Consider the following 26,850-nt stretch of genomic DNA (forward strand, 5'->3'; position numbering starts at 1 on the left):
CCTCCAAACCAAGTCAAGTCAAGGAGAGGAGAGGATTCTTGAACATGTGAGTTTGAGTGATGTTACATCATCATGTTTTGTATCCTCAGCAACGTGGATATTTGTTGGGCTGAACCCTCGTCGGTGACACGATCATAACAACTGTGAAACTGAAACAGCAGAACAGTGATTTTATGAATGCAAGCTCACTCTCACAGGACTGTTTTTCCCCTGAGTGAAGAAACAGATTCTAAAATCCCAAGAAAAAAAGCCAAACTTCCACATATTTCACTTAGTCATTATTGAAAGTATCACTGAAAGTAATGAAGTAAATGAAGACTGTTTTTAAAATGCATTGAGAATTTGAACTCATATCATGATATTCTGTGTTCGCTCAGTGATTTTTGTCATTTTCAACTGTAGATGTAACTCAAGCTGACAAAAAAAACGTGTCAATCTTCTCATGGAGCAGCGTTTCCCAAACATTCCATATTGGTTTCCTATTTTTCATGAACACAAATCACTGTTCTGTGTTGACAGACCTGTGTGGGTGGGACCAGACCCAGACTATGGGAACTCTTTGTCGGACCCAACTTGGATCGATCTGCTTTACGAAGGAAGGATCCTTCCTTGGCAGAGCAGATCCTTCCAATTTGGGTCCTACGGAGAAGAGTCCGACTGTATAGCCATGTTTCCATCATGGTACAGTTAATCAGAGCAGTACCTTTACCTGACTTGATAGGCTGGGTGTATGCCAAGCCCGATGGCCATATCAGCGCGATACGTAGAGTACGACGACAACGGACAAACGACATTGAACTGACACGGCCGACGACAACAAAACAGACAACAAAGGAGGACATCCAGCAGCTCAGGCTGTTTTGCATGAGAATAGACTGCGAAAGTTAAAGCTCACATAGAGTGGTCCTGTTGCACATAAATGTTAGTTATGGAGGTCTACTTACATACATTAACTTGTTTTTATGGTCAAAAACCTCCTAGTTGCTGTAAACGAGCCGATAGAAATCTGTCTTTTCTGACACTGTTCCTCAGCCGCGATATTTCAGACATAAATCTCACACCCAGTTGACGGTGGATGCACTGCTCCTCATTATCAAAACATTGTTTTAACAGTGTTTAAAAATAGCGTCTTCACGACTCCCCGCCGCAGTCCCTTTATGACTTTGACCCGGAGTCAGACCCAGAGTCAGAAGACACTGTCGCTCGTGAAACACCTCCACAACGGACGTTATTCTTCTTCTGCGGTTCAATGTACGCAACCGGATGTGCCCGGACAAGTGCCCGGAGCAGGAGGATCTGCTGTTCAGGAGAACCGCCGTTTACGTAACCGGACCGGGTTTTTTCAGAGATCTCGTTGAGCCCGTGATTACAATAAAACACAGCGTTCTCAGCAGTGGCTGAACTGTTTGTTTAGAACCTTCAGGGCTTCTTAAACAAAGGTAATGACGCAGATACACACTAAAAAACAGCGTTAATTGGAACTTCCGGTCTAGGTCTAGCTCCAACTGGAGCATACCGTACCATTTTACACATTTACCCCAAGGAAAGGGTTGCCAAAAATGGAATGGTTGGGGCTAGTTTTGGTACTATTCCTCATGGGAACACCAAAAAACTACATAACGTACCAAACTGAACTGTTCCACACCGTCATCCAGGAATGACTGATTCTAATTCTAAGGATGATCATTCTTTAGAAGAAGTCTGAAAACCAATCGTTCTCTCACAGCCGAAGCTCCTGTTCGGCGCTAAAAAACATCCACTCTCTGTTATCTAAACGTAGATAAGCTTTTGGAGCTAACGGAGCGATAAAGCACGAATGTAACAGGATACATCTTTTTTTAACACTCGTGTCTTTCAAATATAAGATTTAGGGATGAGCTGCGCTGACACAGAAGATACTATATCACACTTAACACGTCACAAGTGCAGATGTGTTCGGCCAGAGATGGCGCTCCGTGATCGCCGTATGAAATATGGACGCGTGTGAAAGTATGAAACTGGTCAAGAGTGAGAGAGTGAGAATTCAGACCTAAAGGCAAAAGGTGGATACGACAGAGTTAAATCTGGATTCGTGACAGAAAACTGGCAGCCGTTGTGGCACGACCGCGTGCACTCCTGTGATACGAGTGTGTGTATGTATATGTGTGTGTGTGTGCGTGTGCCAGCGGGGGGGGGGGGGCCTCCCTCGGGCTACGCTGGTGCCACTTAGCTTTTAGTTGGCTGGCATTTAATTTAAAAGGGGGCTTGTTGAAAAGCTTGGTTTGATTGCCATTCCGAAACAACCTCATCTAAAAGCTTTAAATTACCAAATACCTCTGCGACGACAACCGACAGCGTTCCACGCTCTTGACTGCATCTCTGTGCCTGGGAACACGCACGCACACACATTCTGGTGCAGCATTCTTAGTGAGGACACTTATGATGCATTCCCTAGCTCTTTAGGCTAACACTTACGCTAACTGTAACCCTAAAACCAAGTCTTAACCCATAAAGGAAAAAACAATTTTGTACAAATTTTTACAATTTTGGTCCTCACAAGGATGTATGCACAGGTACACACACACATTCCCGTGCAGCATTCTTAGTGAGGACACTTATAGACGTAGTGCATTCCGTAGCTCCTTACACTAACCTTTACCCTAATTGGAACTCTTAAAAACAAATCTTAACCCATAAAGGACCAACCACATTTGTACTCATCAGCTTCCTGTTTAAGTTTTTTGGTCCTCACAAGGATGCATGTACAGGTACACACACACATTCTCGTGCAGCATTCTTACTGAGGACACTCATACGGTCAATGGTCTATATTTATACAAACCTTTTCTAGACTTGATGACCACTCAAAGAGACTTTTTACACTACAGTTTTGCCATAAATGTCTTGCCCAAGGACACATCAGCATGTAGACTAGCGGAGCCGGGAATCAGACCCTCAACCTTCAAGTTGAAAGACGACTCGCTCTACCACTAGGGCACATGTGTCAAACTCAGATGTGGCCCGCCACGTTATTTTATGAGGCCCGCGAGTGATTGATTGGTCATAAAAATCTGTGTTAAAATAGGTCTATGCTGCTTTAAGGCGTGCGTTGACCATAAACTACATTTCCCACAATGCATGGCAATTGCGTTACCCCCAAAGGGACGGCATCACCATCTAAAATGCATCATATTTGTAACTTGAATAAGTAATAAATACAGAAAGTGATATAGCAATATTTTTACGTAGTATTTACCTTTATTTTACATTATATTTGGTTACATTTAGTTACATGTATTCTGTATGACAGTTACATCTGGACCTTTGAGGGTAACTGTTATGCTGATGTGGCCCTCAGTGAAATTGAGTTTGACAGCCCTGCACTAGGGCTACCGTCGCCACTCACCCACACAATCCATTCCTTAACTCTAAACCTAATTCTAACCCTAAAACCAGGTCTTAAAGGGATAGTTCGGAATTTTGGACATAAGACCTATTTTCCAACTCAGCCGGTGTGATGGAGACGTCTGGAGACGTTTTCAAGAAATTTCATTCAGTTCTTCTAGTTGCCGAGTTCGCTGATGCTATGGCTAGCGCAAATCAATGATACAAGTTAGCATGGCATTAAACCAACACAGATATGTACATCGATAGTCTGCCGTTACAATTGATTTGCACTGTGGAGTCGGTATGAGTGTTTTTAATGCCATGCTAACATGTACCATTGACTTGCGCTAGCCATAGCATCAGCGAACTCGGCAACTAGAAGAACTGAATGAAATTTCTTGAAAACGTCTCCAGACGTCTCCATCACACCGGCTGAGTTGGAAAATAGGTCCAAACTATCCCTTTAACCCATGAAAAAAAAGGCCTTTAAAGTCATGAGGACTGAACCAAAAGTCCTCGCTCACTATGGTTTATACATTTTTATGGTCCTCAAAAATATACACATTCAAGAACACACACACACAAACAGCCGCAACCACTTAACGGCATCAGCCGTGTGGTTACGGTGTGAGTGGGTGGTTTCAAGAGAACAGGTCTGGAAATGAAATTAGCATTAGCGAGAGCAGTTTTATTCCTTCAGGATCGCGCTGGTCTGAGTCCAGACTCTACTCTACTCTATACTCTTCTGTCTTTATTGGACTCTCTTATTTGTCTTCCTCTCCTCTCATAAAAGAGTTGATATTTACAAGTTTGCAAAAGGTAACGGCAATAAAATCCCAGTCACCTCCACAGGCTTTCTTATTCTTACACACACACACACACATTAGAAATAAAAACCCTGACGTGAGGCTGCTGTGGTGTCACGCCAGGGTTTTTCCCCGACTCGGCCAAATAGAGGAGGAACTCGAAAGCGCAGAAGATACTGGAATTTATTACAGCACTTGCGTTACTAAGCGAGTGATGTGAAGGCTAATTTCCACGACTTACGCGGCCAAATTTTCCACATCGGCGTTTCGGTGCCAGCCATCGAGACGTGAGATGTTTGAGGAAAACGTCCAGTCGTGCTTCCAAAATCTACCTCGGGAAGTTTGGAAAGAAAAGCCTGTTTGCCAAAGGAAACGTTCTGGTGGGTGAAGTCAAGGGAACGTCATTACATAACGACAGCGATGCTAACCCTCATCTCACCCTTCAACTCGTGGAGCAATAACACTGTTGTGTTGTAGCCTCCAGTTTAACCCTTTAAGGGACTACTCAACCATTTGGTTGAGCACACTTTTAAGTCACTATATCGCATTGAAAAATGCATCAAGCTGAACTCACTGACACTAAATTAATGTGACTTGTTGTACTTTATGAATTATGCAAACCAGGTTTATTATGAACAGACATTTTAACCGTTTGGTAGAGGCCTAAATCAAATACTGTAGGGTCTAATAAAAAAAAAAATATATATATATATATATATTGTCCTTATTGTTATCATGAGTAAGTTAAATAAAATAATAGAAAATGCAAAGAAATAATTTTTCCTTTGCTTTTTTCTTGGTCCATACCTTAAAGACCATTGGTTCTCAAAGTGCGGCCCAGGGGCCAATGAATTACAGTTGATAGTTTTAATCCAGGAGGTACAAAAGCTTGTTAAATGTTTATTGGACATTACTGGATACAGACCAATGAGTGTAAACAAAAATACTGGGTATTTACCTGGTTTCTATATGGTGAATTTTAGTGTATTATTGGGTTATAAGCAGGTAATAAGCAGGTAGCTACAGCCCCCAATTACTAGCTATTTACCCAGTAAATATATGGTAACAGAAATGTGTTACTTGGTATTAACCTGTAATTAGAAGGTAAGAACAATGGCCAAACTACTGGGTAATTACCCAGTAAATTATAAAGCGTTATTATATTAACGCTTATATTACTTAACGCTAAACTGTAGAACTTCAATCTGGTCATTAAAATTATTACAAATGAGATTTCTTTCTGTTTTTTTTTTCCTTTGGTGGCCCTCAGTCCAATGTTGGGTTCCTACATTGGCCCTCAGGTATCAAAACTTTGAGAACCCCTGCCTTAAAGGGTTAAGGTATCACCGTTTTTGACGAACTGTCTACTTTAGCTCCAGAATGACACCATCTTCAAAGTCATTTTCAAGAAACTGACTTAAACACACGTTAGCTACTTCTGCCGCGTTAATGCTAAATGCATTTCAGTATCAGCTGCACATCTTGCATATCGTGCATCACTGTAGTTTTCGCAAAGATAGGAAGCAGAACATCACCATAAATAATGCTCCTGTAGCCTGAAGTCCTCGACTAAAGCACAATTTCACAGTAACTGGGAATGGATTCAGGGAACGGAAATGCTAACATGCTTTTACTTTGGAACAAGTCGTGGACTTGTTGAATTTTCCGACATCGGCCAAAAACACAGACCTTGAAAGTGGTGAAAGATGATGTTTACTTTCTATTTTGCAGTGAAACGTATATGGCTTGTGAAAATATTAGCAAGAAGTATTTTCCTAAAAGAAATACTCTTGATTCTGTTAAGATGCATCTGAAACTCAGGATTGACATGGTCATCTGACAACCAGAAGACCCTTGACCTCAAACTGCTCCTGGTCTGATAACCCATTAATCGTTCTGAATAATACAACCGAGTCATTATGGTTTGTGGACAAAAACACAAAGACATTTGAGAACATCAACATTTTTCAACATTTTCGGAACATTTTGGACCAAACCTCACTGATCGATTACTTGAGAAGAAATAACCAAGAAATGGATCAATGATGAAAATAGTCGTTAGAGCCGGAACAGAACAGAAAAAACCCATAAATCAGGCTATAAGTTGCCATGAGAAGCTCTAGTGCAGTGCATTCTCAAACGTTTTATATCAAACACCACCTGAGAAAATATCGAGCTCTCCAAGTAACACCATTATCACCAACGTTAAAATACAGCGGTGGAAATAGACCGAGCAAAGTCAGGGGTCACGTTGAAATGTCCTTATTTTTGACGGAAAAGCACTTTTTTCAATGACTATAACATGAAATGAATCAGAAATACACTCTATACATTGTTAACGTGGTAAACGACTATTCTAGCTGCAAACGTCTGGTTTTTAATGGAATATGTACATAGGTGTATAGAGGCCCATATCCAGCAATAGGGTTAGGGTTGGGGTTAGGGTTAGGGTTAGATCTCTCCAGTGTTCTAATGGTACATTGTGTTTGCTAATGGCGTTAGAAGACTATTGGATGATTAGAAAACCCTTGAAAACCCTTGGGCAATGATGTTTTGCTGGTTCTTTGACGAAAGTGCAAAATTAATATTTTTGATTAAATATCATTATTTCTAATCTTGTCAATGTCTCGACTATATTTTCTATTCATTTCGCAACTCTTTTGATGAATAAAACTGTGACTTTTAATGGAAAACACAACACAAATTGCATAGGTGAGCCCAAACCTTTGAACGGTAGAGTATACTTCACACACTGGTATAGTGACAGTAGACAGAACAGTATTTGTGATTTTCCTCGCGTACCACTGTCGGTACACGCACCGCACTTTGAGAACCACGGCTCTTGCGTATCTGTATATCGGGAATTCTACAAACTGAAACACTGGCAGTGTCGCAGAGCCACACAGGAGGTCGAGCGTGTCGAAAACCACAGTCACGCTTCATCTCCCCGACGTTCTTTCATGTCGCCGTGTTAAAAAGGCCGAGGCTCGTCACGCCTCGCAAACGCCGTGACTGAAAAAAAAAACCCTCGACTTTCACAATGCGGTCGAGGTCGAATCTGTTTAAATCTGACGTACGCGGACGTGTAGGACGAAGGTCAACAGCGCTCTGCAGCCGCGGAAAAACCGATTTAACGCTTTTGATTAGGGGAACTTTCAAGAGCAGAGTGACGTTAAATTAAGCGAATACAGGAAATCTGTTCTAGTTTTGACACTGAGGTATCACGTTACAAAGGATTCAGCGGGTAAACCAGCGAAATGTCCAACTTTGTGTGTGTTCATGATGCTAAACCAAATGAAGTTGTTTTAAAAGGGTGTGTAACATTTCACACACCACACACCATTAAAATTGTACCTTTTTTCAGCCGCTGTGTTAAGCTCTAAAGACAGGACGTCTTCTAGTGATAGCTAGCGTCTTTTCAGGGTTCACTTTTCACTGACAGTAGTTGGGTAAAACTGTCAAACAATCCACTCCAAACACAAGATAATGCTTGACAGCGTGAGAGAGAGCTGGGAATATGACGTATTTGCCGTCGAAAGGCTAGCGTTTTGAGATTTTCCCATTCTGGGTCCCCTAAAATGCCGTCTCCACGTGGACGGAACGCCTCTCCGACAATAAAACTATGCATATTGACCTAAAACGCTTTTGGTGTGGACCACCCAACCAGCGTGTCAATGTGGGCGATCCCAAGTGGGTTTGCCCATGGTGGCCCCACCCAGGTTTGCCCACTTTACTTGGGTACTAAGGGTGAATTCCGATTCCTTTCTTAACCCTCAATCTTAACCCTCAATCTTAAAAATGTGCGCTCCCTCTAGTGCAAGTGCTGTCCCGATTCTCAGAAAAACTAAGTTGAAGGACAAGTTTAAGGGCTGTATCGCCCTCAATATTGAGAATTTCCGAGACCACCCTTGGGAGCAAGGGCTACCCAGAATGCATTGCGTGTTTTCACATAAGAAAGATGCCGTCGACGTATCTGCATTTAAGGGGTGTCCCATTTCTAAGTGGCAAAACAACCCTCAACACTTGGTTTTGAGGGCCAGTTAAGATTAAGGGTTGAGCTTGAGGGTTAAGATAGGAATTGGAATTGGCCCTAAGTGGGCATTTGAGTTTGCAAATCATGCAGGTCCCACATGGTTCCAGTAACATGGGCCCCAGATGTGGACAAAACCCTGATTGGGAGCCATATCCTACCGGTCAGGCAGAGTCCAAAGATGGTGAGCAGAACCAGGATGTAGAGGGAGACGATGGCGTACTTGATGGCCGACAGCGAGTTCAGGTGACCGCAGCACTGGTCCTGTTTCCTGCGACGCTTTCCAGAACCTGAGGCAGAACCACGACAGAACACAAGACATTGTCAGATCAGGAGCAAAGCAGAAAAAACGTCGGGACACAGGTACAAAACCCTGGACAGTTGGCCAGTCCATCACAGGGCCACATAGAGATAAACAACCATGGTCAATTTAGAGCGTCCAATTGACCTAATCCCCATATCGCATGTCTTTGGACTGTGGGAGGAAGCAGGAGAACCCGAAGAAAACCCATGCACACACGGGGAGAACATGCAAACTCCATGCAGAAAGACATGGAGTGAACCCAGAGCGAACCGACACACCGACTTCTGACTTCTGCTACACAAGACTACTCTGCAGAAAGTGGAATAACGTGTCGCCAAATTCTTAAATCTTGAATACGACCCAGATCTTGATTTTCAGGTATTTCCCTCAGTCTTGAGCCAAACATATGAGGAATATCCATAATAGGCTGTAGCCAAACATCTCCGACACTGAAATGAAAAGTATTGGTGTGACGATAGATAAAACGTTGCATGAATTCCAAGGCTAAGTTCATCCATCAAACACTGGAGACAGCAGAGCGCATTAATATTGAAGATATTTCTCTGGGTTTAAAATGGTCACACAACTTCATGAAGAATGACTGCACATATTTGGCAGCTCATAAAGTTCTTAAATCATCATTTAGTGGTTTATACATTATGGTCTTTAGGCCCAGGACATACATACACACACACACGGCATGTCCTCAGCAAACACTGAAGGTCTCAGGGTCACACAGATGTTTGAGAATCCAAATAAAAAGACTGTTGTGATGGAAGTGTGCTCTTCATTGTGTGTGTGTGTGTGTGTGTGTGTGTGTGTGTGTGTGTGTGTGTGTGTGTGTGTGTGTGTGTGTGTGTGTGTGTGTGTGTGTGTGTGTGTGTGATATATCTCAGCAGGAGGGAGGGGATTAGGTGGCTCACGTAGAAGGAACATTCGCACGAGGTCAGAAATGATGAAGTGATTTTGGTGAGGATTGCTCTGGGGTCACATATATATATATTTGACAGTAAGTTACTGTATAACCTCAGTTTTGGGCCGTATAACTGTGATTTTTGCAGTATTTTCCTGCATAAATACTGTTTAATCTCACTTCCGAGCAGTTTGGAATAGTTACGCATACAGTAATTACCCAATTTAACACAAAAAATAAGTATTATAATGTGAATTATTAAAGTTAAAACCTCCTGGGAGCTCTTTAATGACCATATTTGAATCAATGACTCGGTAAGGCGAGTTTGACCCACTTTCCACTTGGAAAAGGGGTCAAAGGTTAGGAATAAAAATGAGGAATGGGATCGGGGTAAAGATCTTGCTCCAGTTAAGACATTTATCTTGCAAATGATTCCCTAATTCCACATTGGGATGAAGCCATCTTACATCAGTGCACTTCCATACAGCTGAATTACATCTAGATGTAACAGGAAAAATATAAATGTACCTTAATTATCTCCTTGTTTGACAGAAGAAAAGCAGCTACTAAGTCAAGGAAAGTTGTTTCTTCAGAGGACAGGAAGTGAAATATGACACAAACACCGTGATGAACATATATATATATATATATAAAAAAAGCCACGAGTCTATTATGAGTTTTTAATGAGGTTCTATCTCGCTGAGAAGCAGAGTGATGTTGACTCGGCTCTGACTTTAAAATATAAACACCAGGTTTTCATTTGGACCGTGACAATCTGTCAGTTAACACACACTGACACACACTCACACACACACACACACACACTCACACACGGACAGACACACACATGCTTCCCCCCTCGGTGATGAAGAACACACACTCCACCAGCAGAAGACAAACACAGCTGCTTCATACTCTGTGTGTGTGTGTGTGTGTGTGTGTGTGTGTGTGTGTGTGTCACATGGATGGAATGTTTAGGAGCAGAAATGGTATGTCCGTCTCTGGACTTCAAAACACACGCACACGCACACGCACACACACACCCAAACACACACTCTTGTACTTGCTGCATACTGAGGACCGGGTTGCTGACAAAGTGAGTTACCAGCATTTCCACTTTATAAATCAACACAATTACAAATATCTACTCCTTGAATGACATCTATAAAAAAACTACTGGTCTTTTTTTTTACCACTACCATAACATGTCTGCAGGTGGAGCCCCAGAGCAAAAAGTGTGTGAAACAGGTTGCTGGAAAACGGGTTTTTGTATTCTCTGTTAAAAACAGAGAAAAGCATGTTTACAACCGAAGGACGTGATTTCCAATGAAAACAAAGTGAGGACCGACCAAAATGTCCTCACTTCGTAAAAATGACCTCACTTTGTTGGTCAAAAACCCTCACTGGTCCTCAGTATGCCACAAGTACAAGAACGCACGCATGCACGCACGCACACTCTTGTACTTGCTGCATACTGAGGACCAGCAGTTCCACTTTATAAATCAACACAATTACAAATATCTACTCCTTGAATTGACATCTATAAAAAAAAACTACCGGGTGCGGTACCATAAAATGTCTGCAGGTGGAGCCCCAGAGCAAAAAGTGTGCGAAACACCAGGGCTGGAAAATGGGTTTTAGTACCAAATTGAGGACCTCTGTTAAAAGAGTATAGCATGTTTACAACCTAAGGAAGTGATTTCCAATGAAAACAAAGTGAGGACCGACCAAAATGTCCTCACGTGGTAAAAATGATCTCACTTCGTTAGTTAAAAACCCTCACTGGTCCTCAGAATGCCGCAAGTACAAGAACACACACACACACACACACAGACAAAAACGCTGACCCACTCAACCTTGCCCCGGTCTGTACAAGCAGTCGTCATAGCAACGGAGGTCATAAAGGTATGAAAAACTTAGCCTGGGGTTAAGGAGAACAGTTTTATAACAACACGACCTCTTCAGCTCCAGGGACGTCAACGTTACCGTTCCTGTGAACGTGATTTATTGTTTGAGATTTTCGTTCTCGGGGGGGAATCTTCACGCGTGTCGGTCCGAGGTGCTGAAGTCCAGTGAAGAATATCCTTATTTGGACATGTAGTACGTTTAGTTTGGGTTCTGTATGGGTTTAAATACACCTCGCAGGAATGATGAATCGACTCAATGATTGGATGGCGTTACACAATCTGTGCGTTTCCGTGCGCAGTAAAGCTGAGCTAATACGGAAGTGAACTGTTGTAAACCATCCATTATCTTCAAAATATTAAAGTCTTATAGCTGACAGAGCATCTTTATCATTCCAAAAAATGCCGTGGTAATAGTAAAAAAACATAGTTTTTACCACGTTTTTCTCACTGTTGTCGGTATCTTCCATGTACCAGCTACTTCTTTTAGTTCCGCATCGGGAATTTGGCCAATTTGGGTCCATTCAAACATCAACAGGGAACAGGAACGCAACGTCTAACTAGCATTATCTGGATGTGTTAGTCTGACTAACTGAAGGTGCTTTCCTACATTTATTGTGTTCAGATTCAGGGAGTAATTTGTCACAATGTTTACGCGACGTGCCCTCAACGCTACGTGCTAATAGCGTGTTTTGCGATTGGACAGAATTTCGTCCGAACAACAACAACAACGTAGGTTATGAAAGCACCGTGAGAAACATATCGTTTAAAAGTCCGATTTTAGTCGGACTAAAGCAATAAATGATCAGTTGTGATCAAACACCAGCTCCTAAATTCACATTTTGCCTCGCTGGACGACACTTTCACCACCGTCTTGTCTTGTCCAATCATCTCGAGGCTCGTTTGCCCCAGACTCCTCCCCCTTTTTTATAAACGTGAGAGCCGTCGTTTGGCCAAATTACACGACTGTTCGATAACGTGAGGCTCAAACTTTACGTCTGGTCTCCGAACAGAGACAGATGCGGAGAAACTGGAACAAAAATATTGACCGGTTTCTCGTCTCCAGGTTGGTTTTGTACTCGCTTGGCGTCGCTGTAATACTGTTCGGGAGGTTCCTCATAAAGCACGTCAAGCCCGGTTTATTGTCAGCGACACATTGGCGAGCTTCTCTATGACAAACATCTTTTAAGAGTTTGAGTTGTAGCCGTTGGTGACTGCCAATCAAACGCTGATCTAGGGCTTCTGGGGCAACAATACTTTGAAAAATTGGACTGAAAGCGGTAATGGTAAAAAAAAACATATTTTGACCATGTTTTTCTCACTGTAGTAGCCTTTTTCCGTTTACCAGCTACTTCTTTTAGTTCTGCAAACATCTTTTAAGAGTTTGACTGCAGCCGTTGGTGACTGCCAATCAAACGCTGATCAAGGGCTTCCGGGGGCAACAATTCTTGTCAACAACTTGGGAAAAATTGGACTGAAAGCGGTAATGGTAAAAAAAAACATATTTTGACCATGTTTTTCTTACTGTTGTCGCCTTTTCCCATGTACCAGCTACTTCTTTTAGTTCTGCAAACATCTTTTAAGAGTTTGACTGCAGCCGTTGGTGACTGCCAATCAAACGCTGATCAAGGGCTTCTGGGGCAACAATACTTGTCAACAACTTGGGAAAAATTGGACTGAAAGTCTTGTCGTCTGAGCCGGGGGTTTTTACAGATTCCAAACTCCTTCTTGCACAGTTGTTGTTTCAGTCGAGCTGTCTTTGAAAACAAGAAAAGGGGAAAAGCCAAGGGAAAAGCCAAGGGAAAGCTCGAAGTACGCAGCAGCAAAATCGCAAACTAATGAAAATAAGATAATCTCATTCAGTGACACAGTGACGCTCGTTTCCAGCTGGCACACAAGAGCCAATATTCAATCATTTAAAGACCGTAATATATTTGCGGATTACTCTCTGAGTCACAGCTGTCTGTCGAAGGTATCGCGAACACATTGTGCCGCTTGGACAAAGCACTCGATAAGCATTTTAGTCGCGGATTATCCAATTTCGGAGACGTCGCACGCCAAGTTTTGTTTCTTCCCCCCCGTCAGAGCCAGCGTGAGTCAGTCACTGGCGAAGTCTGTGCAATCTCGCTGTTTTCTGGAGAGATTCTGTGAATTTACAAGGGCAGAGCGTTGTTCCCTCAACTTCCATCTTTTCCAAATGAAACACATATGGCGCTTCGGCGAGCGCGCCATATTCCATAAAAGTCAGGCAGTGTCTCTGGAATTGGCAGGTTGCAGGGACATTACGAGTTTGAGCGGAGCAAAGGGGGCTCGATATCACCCAGCGTTAATGGTCTTATTGCTATAAACCTCTTCCTGGACGAAACCCATGGTTTTTTTACCCCGTAACTCCAAGAGGGATTAACACGTCTTGTCCGCTGCCTCCTATAGTGGTGTGAATCACTGTTGGATCTCAAACGCCGCCAGAGCCTCCACCACTTTGTCTCTTCGGTACCCAAACAGAACAAATTGCCAGTTGCTGTGTGCTTTTCTAATTGAACGAGGTGTGAAAATGTGCAAAGCTGCACAAAAGCGCTCCCCTCTGACGGGGCGTGAGGTCATCGTCATTGTCGTGGCTTTCCATTAAAACGTCCAAAACAACAATCACTTATACGTTTTTCCCACTAAGACTTTCCCACCAAACTCGCAGAGAGGCCTGGGTCGAAACCTGAGAACGCCACGTGGTCAACTGTGGATTCATTCAACTGCACCTGAACACACACTCAAACACAGATGTTGGACATTGGCTGCAGTATTGGTTATCAGTGTATATGATAAAGTATATTAAAAAGTCCTTTTTTTATAAAGATTTACAGAGTTCCCATGGGTCCTTACACATTTGTGAATTGGAAAAAAATACACATGGGGTCATTGAAAGTGCTTGAATTTTGAGCAAGAAATAAGTGAAGTCGATATTTAGGTACATGTCTGACCAGGCCTACGCAGGACAAACCTGGAGTTATAATTACTACTTAACTAGAACAACGAGCGAGTAAAGTTAAGCAAGAGAGCTAATGACGAAAGACACCAAAGACAATTACAAAGACTGACTTTGTCCAATATCCCGAGGACAATCGCTTGTCAAGATGCAGAGCCGCACTGCAAATCAATCAAAAGTGGACGCCATCATGGACGGAGATGCTCTTACAAGTTGCCCTTCCACATCTTAACCTCAGACACAGCGAAACTCAGCTAAAAGCTCATATTCTTATGTTCACGAAACACAGTTAAAACACCGACGGATCAAACCAGCAGTAGCGAAAAAACCTGTGAAAGCACACTCATTGAAAAGCGTTAAAACGAGCTGTCAAATAACCCTAATTGACCAAGGTAAGCCAGAGCTATGGCGCTGCGTAACTGAAGACGCTGCAGAGTCACAAAGTTGTTATTACGCGCCGCACAGGGAGCATCGATTTACAGCGAGTTATCATACTTTTTTTTTTAAGTTCTTTTTAGATCAACAGTGACATGTAAATTAAATTAAATTGGTTTTTAATAATTTGGTACCTAAGAAATCTCAAATGGCACAGATGGTGCCAAACTGTGCCGAAAGAGAGAACGCATAGACATCTCTTTATTAAAACCTCTGTCATTTCACTCTGCTTCATTTCAGCAGCATCATACTTTGCACAGCTCATGTCCACATGTTGTTACATGACCTCCACGTGTTTTTAAGCTCCTACTGCTTATTTTAAAGGTGATATTTGCTTTAAATTGCAATATTTTTTTAGGCGAGAGAAAAAAATCCTTCAATTATGCTGTGTTCCAAGTGCATTTACTCTGACACAGTGGCATCTACAGTGAAACGTACACCTCTGGTGGAATCTCACAAGTGTTATCACTATTTTGATACCAAGATAATCCACATAGAGCTTGTAACTACAGTGTTTCAAGGTTTCTTTACTCGTGTAAAGATAGTTCTGGATCCAAAATCCAAGTTGGTTGGTTTTGTTCAGTTGAAAACGTCTTAAATTAAGCCGAGTTTTCACCGTTTTTCCGTCTCCGATGTCCGTCTTACCTTCGTCACACAGGTTGAGTTTGGACAGGTTGTGTCCGTCGTAGGCCTCTTCGTACATGGAGCCGTTTTCCCTCTCCTCGTACGTGCTCAGATACATGGCCTTGTTCTCCATCTCCTCCTGACTGAACACACAAACAAAACAATACAGCATTACATCATATTCCACCATGTTAATGTTTTAAACCGAAGCCAAATCTTTAATACTCCCAATGTTCCACAGGCAATTACAATTACAAATGGTGCAATTTAGCAAGGCACCGCTCTGTGAGAATTTACAGCGTTTAATGAAGGGTTTCAACAAAGCTGGAGAAGAGTCGCGGCTCACAACACTCACACTCTGACGTTGCCCAACAGAGGATTTGGAAATTGTTTTTCGCAAAACCACTCACGTTATTGCATTAACGAGAGACAACATTTCTCATAAAAGAAATCGCTGAGAACCAGGAGAACTCGACGTTTCGGGAGGTTTCAGCCAGTTCCCGAAAGGATTTAATGTCAAAAAAAGATGATTGTGTTTATGTTTGCGGAGTTAAAAATAAGACCGTGTGGTTGCACCAGTATAATCCGTTACGGTCCTCACAGGTACAGAAACTCCACCGCGTCTGTTTCTTCACTGCTGCCATCTAGTGCTGAAGCTCAGGTAAACCAGTGTGTGAGAGTCATGCTAATGCTGCAACACACACACACACACACACACACACACCCTGACAAAGATGGTGGTCCAAGCTAAACAAACATCAGGATTTCCTCCTTGTGTGAGGTTTGTGCTCTTGTGGTTTCTTCTGCCAACAGACTTGGACAGCGCTTGTGTGTTTTGCCTCATTCCATGTGTCTATTTTCCTTTTTGGGGGAAGATATTTTTAAGCTTGATGCGTAAATAATGGTGGAAAGGTGGGTCACAGGGGCCTAACACTGCTGGAGCACTGAATAGTGCATTTCCCATGGCAGTGGATGATAGAATGGGAAAGACAGACACACAGTTGTGGCACAATCCAATTCCAGATCACATTATCTCCGTGTTTTCCCAAAGCATCAGACATCAGAGCCCTCTGGCTGTGTTCTGGATAAAGATGACAGATGACGGATGGTTTAAAGCTCTCACCGAGAGGCTCCAAGGTCCTTGAACTAACTTGACACAAAGGAAAAAGTTGTTCCGCCTCCAGATTTGCTTAAGGTATTTCTTTCCCGTCACTCAGCGTGATACGGCGGTCGAGGCTACGCTGCCTTCACAAACACATTCACGCGTCGCATAATGAAAGATGTTATCGTCATAATCTGTCACGTAAAGGTTGGACGTCCAGTTCGTTAATGAGCGGAACTTTCTTCTGAATCGGGGTTCAAAAGGTTCAGTGTGTAACACACACATTTATTTGTATAGCGGCAGATCACAACAGACATTATCTCAAGGTATACATACTGTAGTAAGGTAGGTACTCTGCCGAACCAGACAGTTAAAGATGTGTGGCAATGTGCCAAGACAGGTTGTGGTGAAACAGAAGAGAGAGAGACCAGTTCTGAATCAGTTATGTAGACCGACAATGTCATTTATACAAGCAGCAGCAGAGATTGTTGATACAAATCGTACTTGTTTCAGTGTATAATCGCTTTAAAATGAAAATTAATGGGTATTTGTTGCCTAGAATCAACCCTTGTTACGCCCTTAAAGGTGCATTATGTAATAAATCTAAAGCAACTGGCCATAAAATCCTCCTAATATGTCACAGAGACTCAGGAATAATGTTCATATAACAAACTGAACTCACCAACAACAACAGTACAGACAAAATATTTGCATTTAAAAAAAATATTTTGCAGACTGCAAATCACGTTTATGTTTTTGAAATCATGTTTTGGCATGTGGCGCCACCTACCGTCGTCTACCAATCATTGCGGTCGGTAGAGTCTCAGCTGCCGAGCAACCACGGGTTGCCAGTAATTACGTCAGAAAACGAAACCTGAAAGACCTCGGTATTTTGAATTTGAATGTAGTAACCGCTTTTGGCCACATCCTTACATATGGCGCCTTTAAATACAAAGGCCGCCATCTTGTGTGCCCATGTTTCACAGCTGCTCAGACCGACAAACCGGCCAGAAAGTGCATTTTTATTATTTTGAAGTTGATCAGTTGTTGACACTAAGTAGATGTCGCAATCATTTTTTTTTTTTTTTTACACACGGGACCTTTAATGACCTCGTTTCTCAGTCGTAAATATGACGCGCGAGTGTCGACACGCATCACGTCGGTGGGGGGAAACTGGTTAAACAACAAATCTGCTGTAATTCACACGCATCAACATCACAAAAACACCCAGTAGCTGCTCCACTGTAACTCTATCTTAACCAGCTGTGATTTATGCATCGCAGGTCTTAAACCACGTATAATTACACACACACACACACACACACACGTGAAGAATGAAACGTGGTGAAATTTATGGCCGCTTCCCAACGTATCTTGGTTTCATAACTGGAGAACGGGATCCATAAATCCAACGTCCAAAATGTTTCCCCGTGAAGAGTCCGGTGTCTCTGAAAGCCACAAATCATCATCGTGATGTCACGGTGTCATCCATCGTCGTTTGAAAGTCTGCTGCTTCTTTCTCACGTCTCCTTATTTGCTCAGGGTTTCCCACGCTCACACGTGACGCCAAACCAAACAGAGAATAAAGGCAAACACGCAGAACAAACAGATACGAGGAGTTTTAGCGACAGATCCCGATCCCGCCGAGACGTCTCCGCGGGGTGAAAATGAAACCCGCCGCAGTCAGACGTCGGTGGGCGGCGGCAGATCTGGGTTAGTGAGTGTTTGACAAAGTGGTTAAAAAGTGCTCGGTCTAGACTTAGACTCTTTCACAGCGGGGTGGAGGGGTCAGGTTGACATTCAGACTAAAGCTGTGGAGCAGGGACCTTTAGGGCTGCTAGGAGATCCCAGAGAAACCTTCATATACCTCACACTGGTGTTTGTGTGCGGGTGCATTCATGAGGTGAGTTATCGTCTAATCCCACTGGGATTGGAGAGACGTGAGAGTCCTTTATCACAGCCTGAGCTGGTGGGAAAGTGATTTTTAAAGTTTCTGTTTTGAAAAACCACACAAAAGACCAGTTTGTGTTATTTGTGTACAGTTTATCTTTGTAACTTCTGGGAGGAAAAAAAGGCAGCTAGTCTAACTAGCTTTTATTTATGCAAGTTGTTTTTGTTGTACAGTAAGTAAGTTTTTATTTGTTTTGAATGAATAAATGTTAACTTTCGTCTTAAGTTTGCCTTTGATAAGAATCTATTTTGAATCGAATCGTGACCCTAAGAATTGATTTTGAATCGAATCGTGACCCTTAGAATAGATTTTCAATAGAATCGTGACCCTAAGAATCGATTTCGAATCGAATCGTCACCCTAAGAAGCGATTTTGAATCGAATCGTCACCCGAAGAAACGATTTTGAATCGAATCGTGACCCTAAGAATCGATTTTGAATCGAATCGTGACCCGAAGAATCGATTTTGAATCGAATCGTGACCCTAAGAATCGATTTTGAAGCGAATCGTGACCCTAAGAATCGATTTTGAATCGAATCGTCACCCGAAGAATCGATTTTAAATCGAATCGTGACCCTAAGAATCGATTTTGAATCGAATCGTCACCCGAAGAATCGATTTTGAATCAAATCTTGACCCGAAGAATCTGAATCGAATCGTGAGCCACCCAAAGATTCACAACCCTAGAAAGTGATGTCACCACATTTTGATGAAGTAGCGACCATCTATTTGTCGCTTTTCCATCTCTCGACTCTTGGTATCAGGCGGCTATTTACCGTTACTTCATAGTCCGTAATCAACGTGCCAAACTTACTACGAAACTACTAACTAAAGACTCTGTTTGACACAGTTACTGAACTGAAATACGGCTGAACGCGGTCGGGATTCGGCTCACGACTCGACTCGTTTGGTTTTTGCTTTTCCATCAGTGAAAGTACTTGGTACCTGGTGCTTTTTTTAAAAGTTTTTTTTCCAAGCGAGCTGAGTCGATACTAAAAATGTGAAATCGACAGACTGACTAAATGTCAATGTCTTCGTCAATGGAAGAGTCCCGACTGCGAAGAATCAAAGCCATCAAAGCCGAACTGTAGATGAGTTAGCAAGACTTCAAAATCTCTGAAAACGTGCTTTAATCTCCAAGTACTTGAGCATTTTAATGAATTCCTCACTAACGCTTCTCCTCACTGGAGAGTGAACTTCAGCCGTGGAGGTCCGAGATATGAAAACTGAAACGGACATCTTACAACACCCGAGCGCTAAACGGTCGGTAAGAAGTAAGAAATTACGGCGCAGCAGCTTTGATTCGTCTTGGCCGCTCGTCAACGTTTGGCCCTTGAACAGTTTGTAGTTGTTGGACGGAGCTCGGAGAAGAAAGAAAGACAGAAAGAAAAAAGCCCTGCAGTCGCTTTACGTTTGAAGGATGAGGAAAGTAAAAATAAAATCCACTTCCCCCGTGAGGCTTCGGTGAAAGAGCAGAGCAGAGGTAATCCTGCGCTATGACTAATAGCTGATTTCCTGCATTAAAGGCTTCTTTGGTATTTATTCACATGCAAATGGGGATGAATCGAAAAGACAGATGGACTCATGTTGGCAGTTTAGTGCTTGTACCAGTTTCAGCATGTTTGATTTAAAGGTACAGTGTGCAACATTTAGCTACAGTTAGCTACGATGTCGCTCACTTTATTCCTCACCAACACCATTACTACATAGTACTTCCTCAATGTGGGCGGGGCCACGCTGTGACGTCGTTTTATGAGCGCCGCAAACTAGCGAATCGTAAAAGCAGTTGTTTTTCCGTGTAAATGAATCATCAGAATCAGCTCATTAAAAAGATTTGTTCACAGCATCGTTCAGTACTGAAATACCACCGAATGGGTTGTGGATTTAGCTCAAAAACGCCGATGTCGCTAAATACACCAGACTCCGCTGTTAAATGTGAAGATTTTAGACATTTTCGTTAAATGTTGGATATTTAGCGCATGTTTTCAGAGGATTTTTAAGTCTTTTTAACTTTAATGTACAGTTCGGCATCGTTCGCTTCGATTCTCGCGTCGGACGTCGCGTTCGCGACTCTTCCAGTGACGACACTCTCTGTAGAAGTCGTTTTAGCATCGGCTCAGCTCGCGTGGAACCCGCCAGGTACGCTCGCCGATGGAAAAGCAAAAACAAAACGAGTCGAGTGGAGGCGAGCCGCGCCGCGCCGGAACCGTACAATGGAAAAGCGCCCTTCATTCACTTTTTCAGCAGCAGCAGCTCCAGGAATCGGGAGGATATTACGAGCTGCCTGTAAACGCGCGAGGTGTCGCAGTCGACACGGTCGCTCTGCTCATCTCTACGCAGGGAAATCTGTTCCCCAAACAAGCTCGTTTATGTACAAACGTGCAAAAGCCACGATGTAAAAAGCAGCTGGAATGAATCCGAAACGCCGCTGTATCGATAATTTGCGCCGTGATTTAACTTTTGCTCCGTGTGTCCAAACATCTATTAACGCCTCCTTTAATGTGTGTGTGTGTGTGTGTGTGTACATATTAGATTTCTGCAGCCGCTGCCAAACTGCTGCCGCTGCTGCTCTCGCTCTCTCCACACGGGGCAGGAAGTTCTGTCAGAGTCAGGTTTAATCAGGGCAGAGTTTGAGCTGAAACATCTGCATCGCTGAACAGATTTAGCAACAAAAAAACCCCCCGAAAAACAGACCCACGATCGCATAATCTCATGAAATCTGCATAATATATAGACTTTATAGACTTGTTTTGCTCGTAAAAGTCCAAACTTTTGGCCAGTTTCATAGAAAATGCACAAGATGTTTAATGATGAGAAAAGAAAGGAAACAATTATCTTGTCATATGCTGTCACGTCCACAAACTGGCCCCCAGTGGAGCATCAAGGTCAGTGTGTGTGTGTGTGTGTGTGTGGTCTCTTCTTGGAAATATGACATTTGAACCAAAACACTGATCGGAGCATGTAAAAATGAATTTAAGACATACTTAAGACACAACTATTTTTAAATTAACCACAACTTAACGTCAGACACATCTGCCCTATTTACTGCGTCAATAAACCATAAACTCACACAGTCCTTGTGCGTCTTATAATCCACTAATAAAAGCTCTCCAGTTGGATTTACAGACTCTAAACTTGAACACATGAAAGCACCAAAAGCAGCGCTCTGTCATCCGTGTGCAAAATGAACCCATTTTTGCAACACTTTCCTGCACATTTACCTCCCTTAAATGCAATCAAACGTGCAGTAAAGCACAATAATGCAGAAAACACAGCTTAAAGCAGGTGCTCAAGTGTTGGTTTTTTAACCCAAATGCAATCAAATTGAAGAGGAAAACAGAAAACATCACACAAACGTGATCTCAACAGTAAGTGATGGTGCTGCAGCTGATTTAATCTGATTAAAAAAAGCACATATTATTGCAATAATCACATAGTTAAGTTTGTAAATAGACAGTTTTTTGGTGTGTTTGCAGCAGGTGACACAGAGTTATTTGTAAACAGGTGCAAATTAAACAACAAAAACTCCCTTCTCACCTTATCAGCTGTCAAAGTGGTAAGAAAAGAATAATAATAAAAAAATCACAGCTCCACTTGTCTCATAATTCACGCGCAAAAAAACCCTCCAGATTCCTCCTCCTTCGCTCCGTCACAGCGTCATTTCAAACCGCATATTCAATAATCCGCAATCATAAAAAACAACAAAATAAAAACAAAAATAAAACCTTACACACACACACACATACACACACATGCACACGCAGCTCTGCAGTGGAGACGCACAGTCAAACATGTGCAGTAATATACCCACGCAACACGCTCACGTGACCATCACAAAAGCCGCAGCTCTGCCAGAACCAAACAGCTGCTCCACGAACCTGGAGGAGCTCTGCGCCCCCTGCCCGCGCGCGCCCCCTGCTGGTCACATGACACTGTTGAATATCATGTGTGTACGACAATAAACTGATTAGACGAGGTTGTAATTGCATATAAACACTTGTGAGGCTTTAATTAAGTGCAATCAGCTTTGATTGACTCATTACCTGATGATGGTGATTGGTGATGCCTTCAGGGACCCTCGGTACATTTCTGAATCAATTCAAAGGAGGAGACTATTGCTTTTTCCAGAGTTAATATAAAAAGTATAACTAGCCACAGGTGGTCACAAAAATAATCTACGTTTTTGTAAATTTCAATTAAGTTGAGTAATTACATTTAATATATATATAAAAAAAATGGATTCGGTCAAATGGGCAAAGTAGGTATAATTTAAGTAATATAAACAACTAATTAACAACATTTGTGACTTGTAATTACAATCCTTTTTATATCACATGGTGTATAGTGTGCTGTGAAATGGTAAATATAAGCTATATAATTACACCCATATAGGGGGTGATATTATTCTTTGTGGCTCACTTAAACTCTTAAATATATATAAGTATACCCTATAATTAGAAGTCAAAATGTATGTTGTTCAAAAACAGCGTATATCTCCATTCTAATGTATTATTTTATATAAAAATGGACAGCTAACGTGTCAAAAATGATTGAATATTACTATTTCATGCTTATACCAGGTAAAAAGTACAGCAACATAGAGTATTTTTACACAGATAAAACACATAACAGTTGCGTGGCTGTCAAAAGCAGAGGAGAAATAATAAAAAAACAAAAACAAACAAACATTTTTTTGTTTCTTATCACAATATTGCATGCCTTTACCCTTAAACAATAAATACAACAGAAAATAAAACACATTAAACGTTAAAAACAGTAGTCATTGTTCTCGTGGTTCACTTATTATAAATTAAAATATGACTTTATCACACAAAATCAAGAATAACTCATGTTTTCCCCCTGATTTAACACATTTCCGACAGCACCTGAAGGCATCATAATAAGGTGTTGTGCCGCGGGACTGCGCGGACAGGACATTGTCGGGAGCGCGCCTCCGGGGTGGGCGGAGCTGGGAAAAGCAGGAATGCACTCATGTAAAAGTGTGTGTGGAGCGGACAGGTACAGACACGGGGCGACATTAATGTTTTATCACCGACAAACGGAGCCGAACTGAGGTAAATTCAACCACTGACTCAACACAAACTCTGTTTAAAGTGTTGTCAAAGTGTGATTTGTGTACTGACAGCGTGTATTGTGTGTTTATTTTGACGCTGTTACTGTACATCGCTAGGTTATTGTTCGACCCGTTTTCAGACGTTTTAAAAAAGAAGCTGTAAACCAAATCCCATTGAAAATTGTGGATATTTTACGATGGTGTCATTTAAAATCACTTGTACACACATGTTTTAATACAGAAATTACTTTTGAGAGTCAATGCTACAATTCGGCTGCGTTCGGCTAGCAAGAATTACGTTTACAGCCAACTTTATCCAGCTTCTCCACTGTTCTCCACACATTTTCATGTGATTTTATTCCCATTTAATGGATTAAGTTTTGCCTTTTTACTAAAGATTTCAAAATGTAGTTCCAAAATGGCCTTAACCTTTTTCTTCCACGAAAGGGAGTGTTCATCAAGCCTTGCATCACAGCAAATACTGCATAGAATAATAAAAGACCAAGCCTAATTTCTGTGTTCACAAGGTGCTGTACTTCTTCAAGGTCCCACTAGGTGGCAGGATTACATCTTTGAACAATATTATACGAGTTGGGAGTTGATTCATATTAATAGTGTTTATATTAACATTTATGTGTCCTGTGATAAGACATTTCTCAAATGTTTTAATTTCACACGTTGACCTCTTTCAATTGCATTTTTTCTGGTAAAGAAACAAGACTTTTCAGTGTTGTATGTTCTATTTTGAAAGCTAAAATACTATATTTCTTTAGGGACACATACACACCCATTTTTTTTTTTTTTTTTTTTATTTAAATAGATCATTAATTAATTAAATATATCATTAATTAATAAAATATATCATTAATTAATTAAATATATCATTAATTAATTTAATATATTATTAATTAATTTAATAAGTAAATACATTATTTTGTAATATTTTTTTTAATTATTATTATTATTTAATTTCATTTATTTTTTAATAAGAAAATATTTTGTCTACAACTGACTTGATTCACGACAACACCACTCTGTTTACACGCCACATTACAGTGAGGATTAACACGTCTTAAAGCCGACGCTTAATATAAACAAAGCTGTTAAATAACTGTTAAACACAAGTTAATAAATTGCAGTAGAATAAAGTAAATGTCAAAAAAAAAAAAAAAAAAAAAAAAGAGCTGGGTACAAAACAAAAACAAAACAAAACAAAAAAAAGAGCCAATTTTCCAGCCTGCTTGTTACTGCATATTACTTCTGTTTTACAAGCCCTGGTTCAGCGGCAACAGGGCAGAGTGAACATAAATGAAATGGTTCCAAACAAATAAGACAAGGTGTATATACAGTGACTTTATTCCCCCCGTCGATATGGACCCACCGGAAGGCTCAGTTAGGGAGCTGTATATTTTAAGGAAACGCTGTCGTCGAGCATAAAACCAGCGTTCTAGACAATTTCCTTCAACCTCGGCTGACCCTGACTTTAGAAAAGTGGCTTTTTTTTCTGCCTCTTTGCCTCAGATGTAAAGGTCTCCGGTCTCCTTCGTGTCACTTACCCCCGCAGGGACCTCGTTACGGCCGCGGCCAATCACGCCTCTGCCTTAATTAACGCCGGAAAATTACGTTTCTATATTTATAACCCAATAAATAGACGGTAAAAGGTCATATCAACAGTGTTTCGCCCTGTAGCGAACGGCTGCAACCCGTGAGGACACAAGTGGGAGGGAAGCCAAAGTTTCTCTGAAGGCTCAGAGGAAACTTTTCCTGGAAAACAGCAGAACTTTTTCCTCTTTTTTGACCTCTGAGTGTCGGAGTGGGAATCCTCCTCTCACGTCCAGCTGTTAGTCACCGCGTACAGAGGCTTCGTCCAATTAAACTCTCGAAAATAGCCGTATGGTGAGGAAACGGGTGACGCCACGCGAGGAGGGAAGTTAATCCACGGCGTTGAATGTAGAGAGATTATAATATGCTGCTTTCGTGTGTAAAAATGGATGTCGTCTTCCAGTTTCCTTCCGAAAAACAACCAGGATAGCCAACAGGGGGCGACTCTACATCTAAAATCAGCATGTGTAAGCTGTTAATGAAGGTTTTGTTCTGGGCCTTGTCGCTAGTGTTTAACCCGGACACGTCCAAAGTCCGGCAAATCGCGGTCCTCGGTCAGATTGTGTACGATTAATCGGCACACTTTTTTTTAGCATCATTTTTTAACTTTTAATACCTTTTTAAGACCTCAAAAAGGAAGAATTTAGACCATTAATGGGTAAAAAGTAGTGTTGGGCACGATAACGGCGTCAACGGTAAACGCACATTAACGCGTGCCGCGTTTCCATGGCGAAAAGACGCGCGTGACGTCATGTTTACGTGCCGCGGCACCGGAGTCGAGGCACCGTTTACCAGTTAGCTCCTTTAGCGCCGTTAGCGTGCCTACAGTCGAACTGGAGCGGTCCGTTTATTAAAGTTAATCGTTACTTTAGAGACTCATTTTAAAAAACGGGAGTTGCGTAAACATGACGCCACGCGCGTCTTTTTCCGGTTAGTCGACATGGAAACGCGCTGTGCGTTAACGCGTGTTAGCGTTGATGCCGTTAACGCGCTAACGAGCACAGCACTAGTAAAAAGTAGTGTCACGCACCGCGGTACGACGACTGGTAGCGGCTAACGACTCTATCGGCAGAGTGCTAGCCACGCGCTTAAGGCCCCGATACACTTCCGCGCACATCCCGCGTGCGTGTCGCATATCACGGACCCCTGGTATACTCGCGCGCCAGGGTCCTGTCGTATCCGACTTCACCATCGGGTGGCGGTACAAGTCTGGAAGCCGTCACGCGCATCTTTTTCCGGTTAGTCGTCATGGAAACGCGGCGTGCGTTAACGCGTGTTAACGTTGATGCCGTTAACGCGCTAACGAGCCCAGCACTAGTAAAAAGTAGTGTCACGCACCGCGGTACAACGACTGGTAGCGGCTAACGGCTCTATCGGCAGAGCGCTAGCCACGCGCTTAAGGCCCCGATACACTTTCCGCGCACATCCCGCGCGAGTGTCGCATATCACGGACCCTGGTAAACTCGCGCGCCAGGGTCCTGTCGTATCTGACTTCACCATCGGGTGGCGGTACAAGTCTGGAAGCCGTCACGCGCATCTTTTTCCGGTAAGTCGACATGGAAACGCGTCATGCGTTAACGTGTGTTAGCGTTGATGCCGCTAACGCGCTAACGAGCCCAGCACGAGTAAAAAGTAGTGTCACGCACCGCGGTACGACGACTGGTAGCGGCTAACGACTCTATCGGCAGAGTGCTAGCCACGCGCTTAAGGCCCCGATACACTTCCACGCACATCCCGCGTGCGTGTCGCATATCACGGACCC

At 42.4% G+C, this 26,850-nt stretch overlaps 1 protein-coding gene across 1 annotated transcript in view; it reads right to left on the reverse strand.

The window, feature by feature from the left end:
• The window catches only part of scara5 (scavenger receptor class A, member 5 (putative)), a gene marked incomplete at its 5' end in the record, with an annotated part of 86,176 nt that extends 70,684 nt beyond the window's left edge, over nucleotides 1–15,492 (reverse strand). The window contains 2 exons of the mRNA XM_083898837.1: nucleotides 8,364–8,492; nucleotides 15,381–15,492. Coding sequence (XP_083754963.1) covers nucleotides 8,364–8,492; nucleotides 15,381–15,492 — 241 coding nt within the window. The remainder of the gene's footprint in view (nucleotides 1–8,363; nucleotides 8,493–15,380) is intronic.
• Nucleotides 15,493–26,850: the final 11,358 nt, after the last annotated feature.

The sequence above is a fragment of the Microchirus variegatus genome (assembly GCF_963457635.1).
Source record: "Microchirus variegatus genome assembly, chromosome: 12".
Classification (NCBI taxonomy): domain Eukaryota; kingdom Metazoa; phylum Chordata; class Actinopteri; order Pleuronectiformes; family Soleidae; genus Microchirus; species Microchirus variegatus.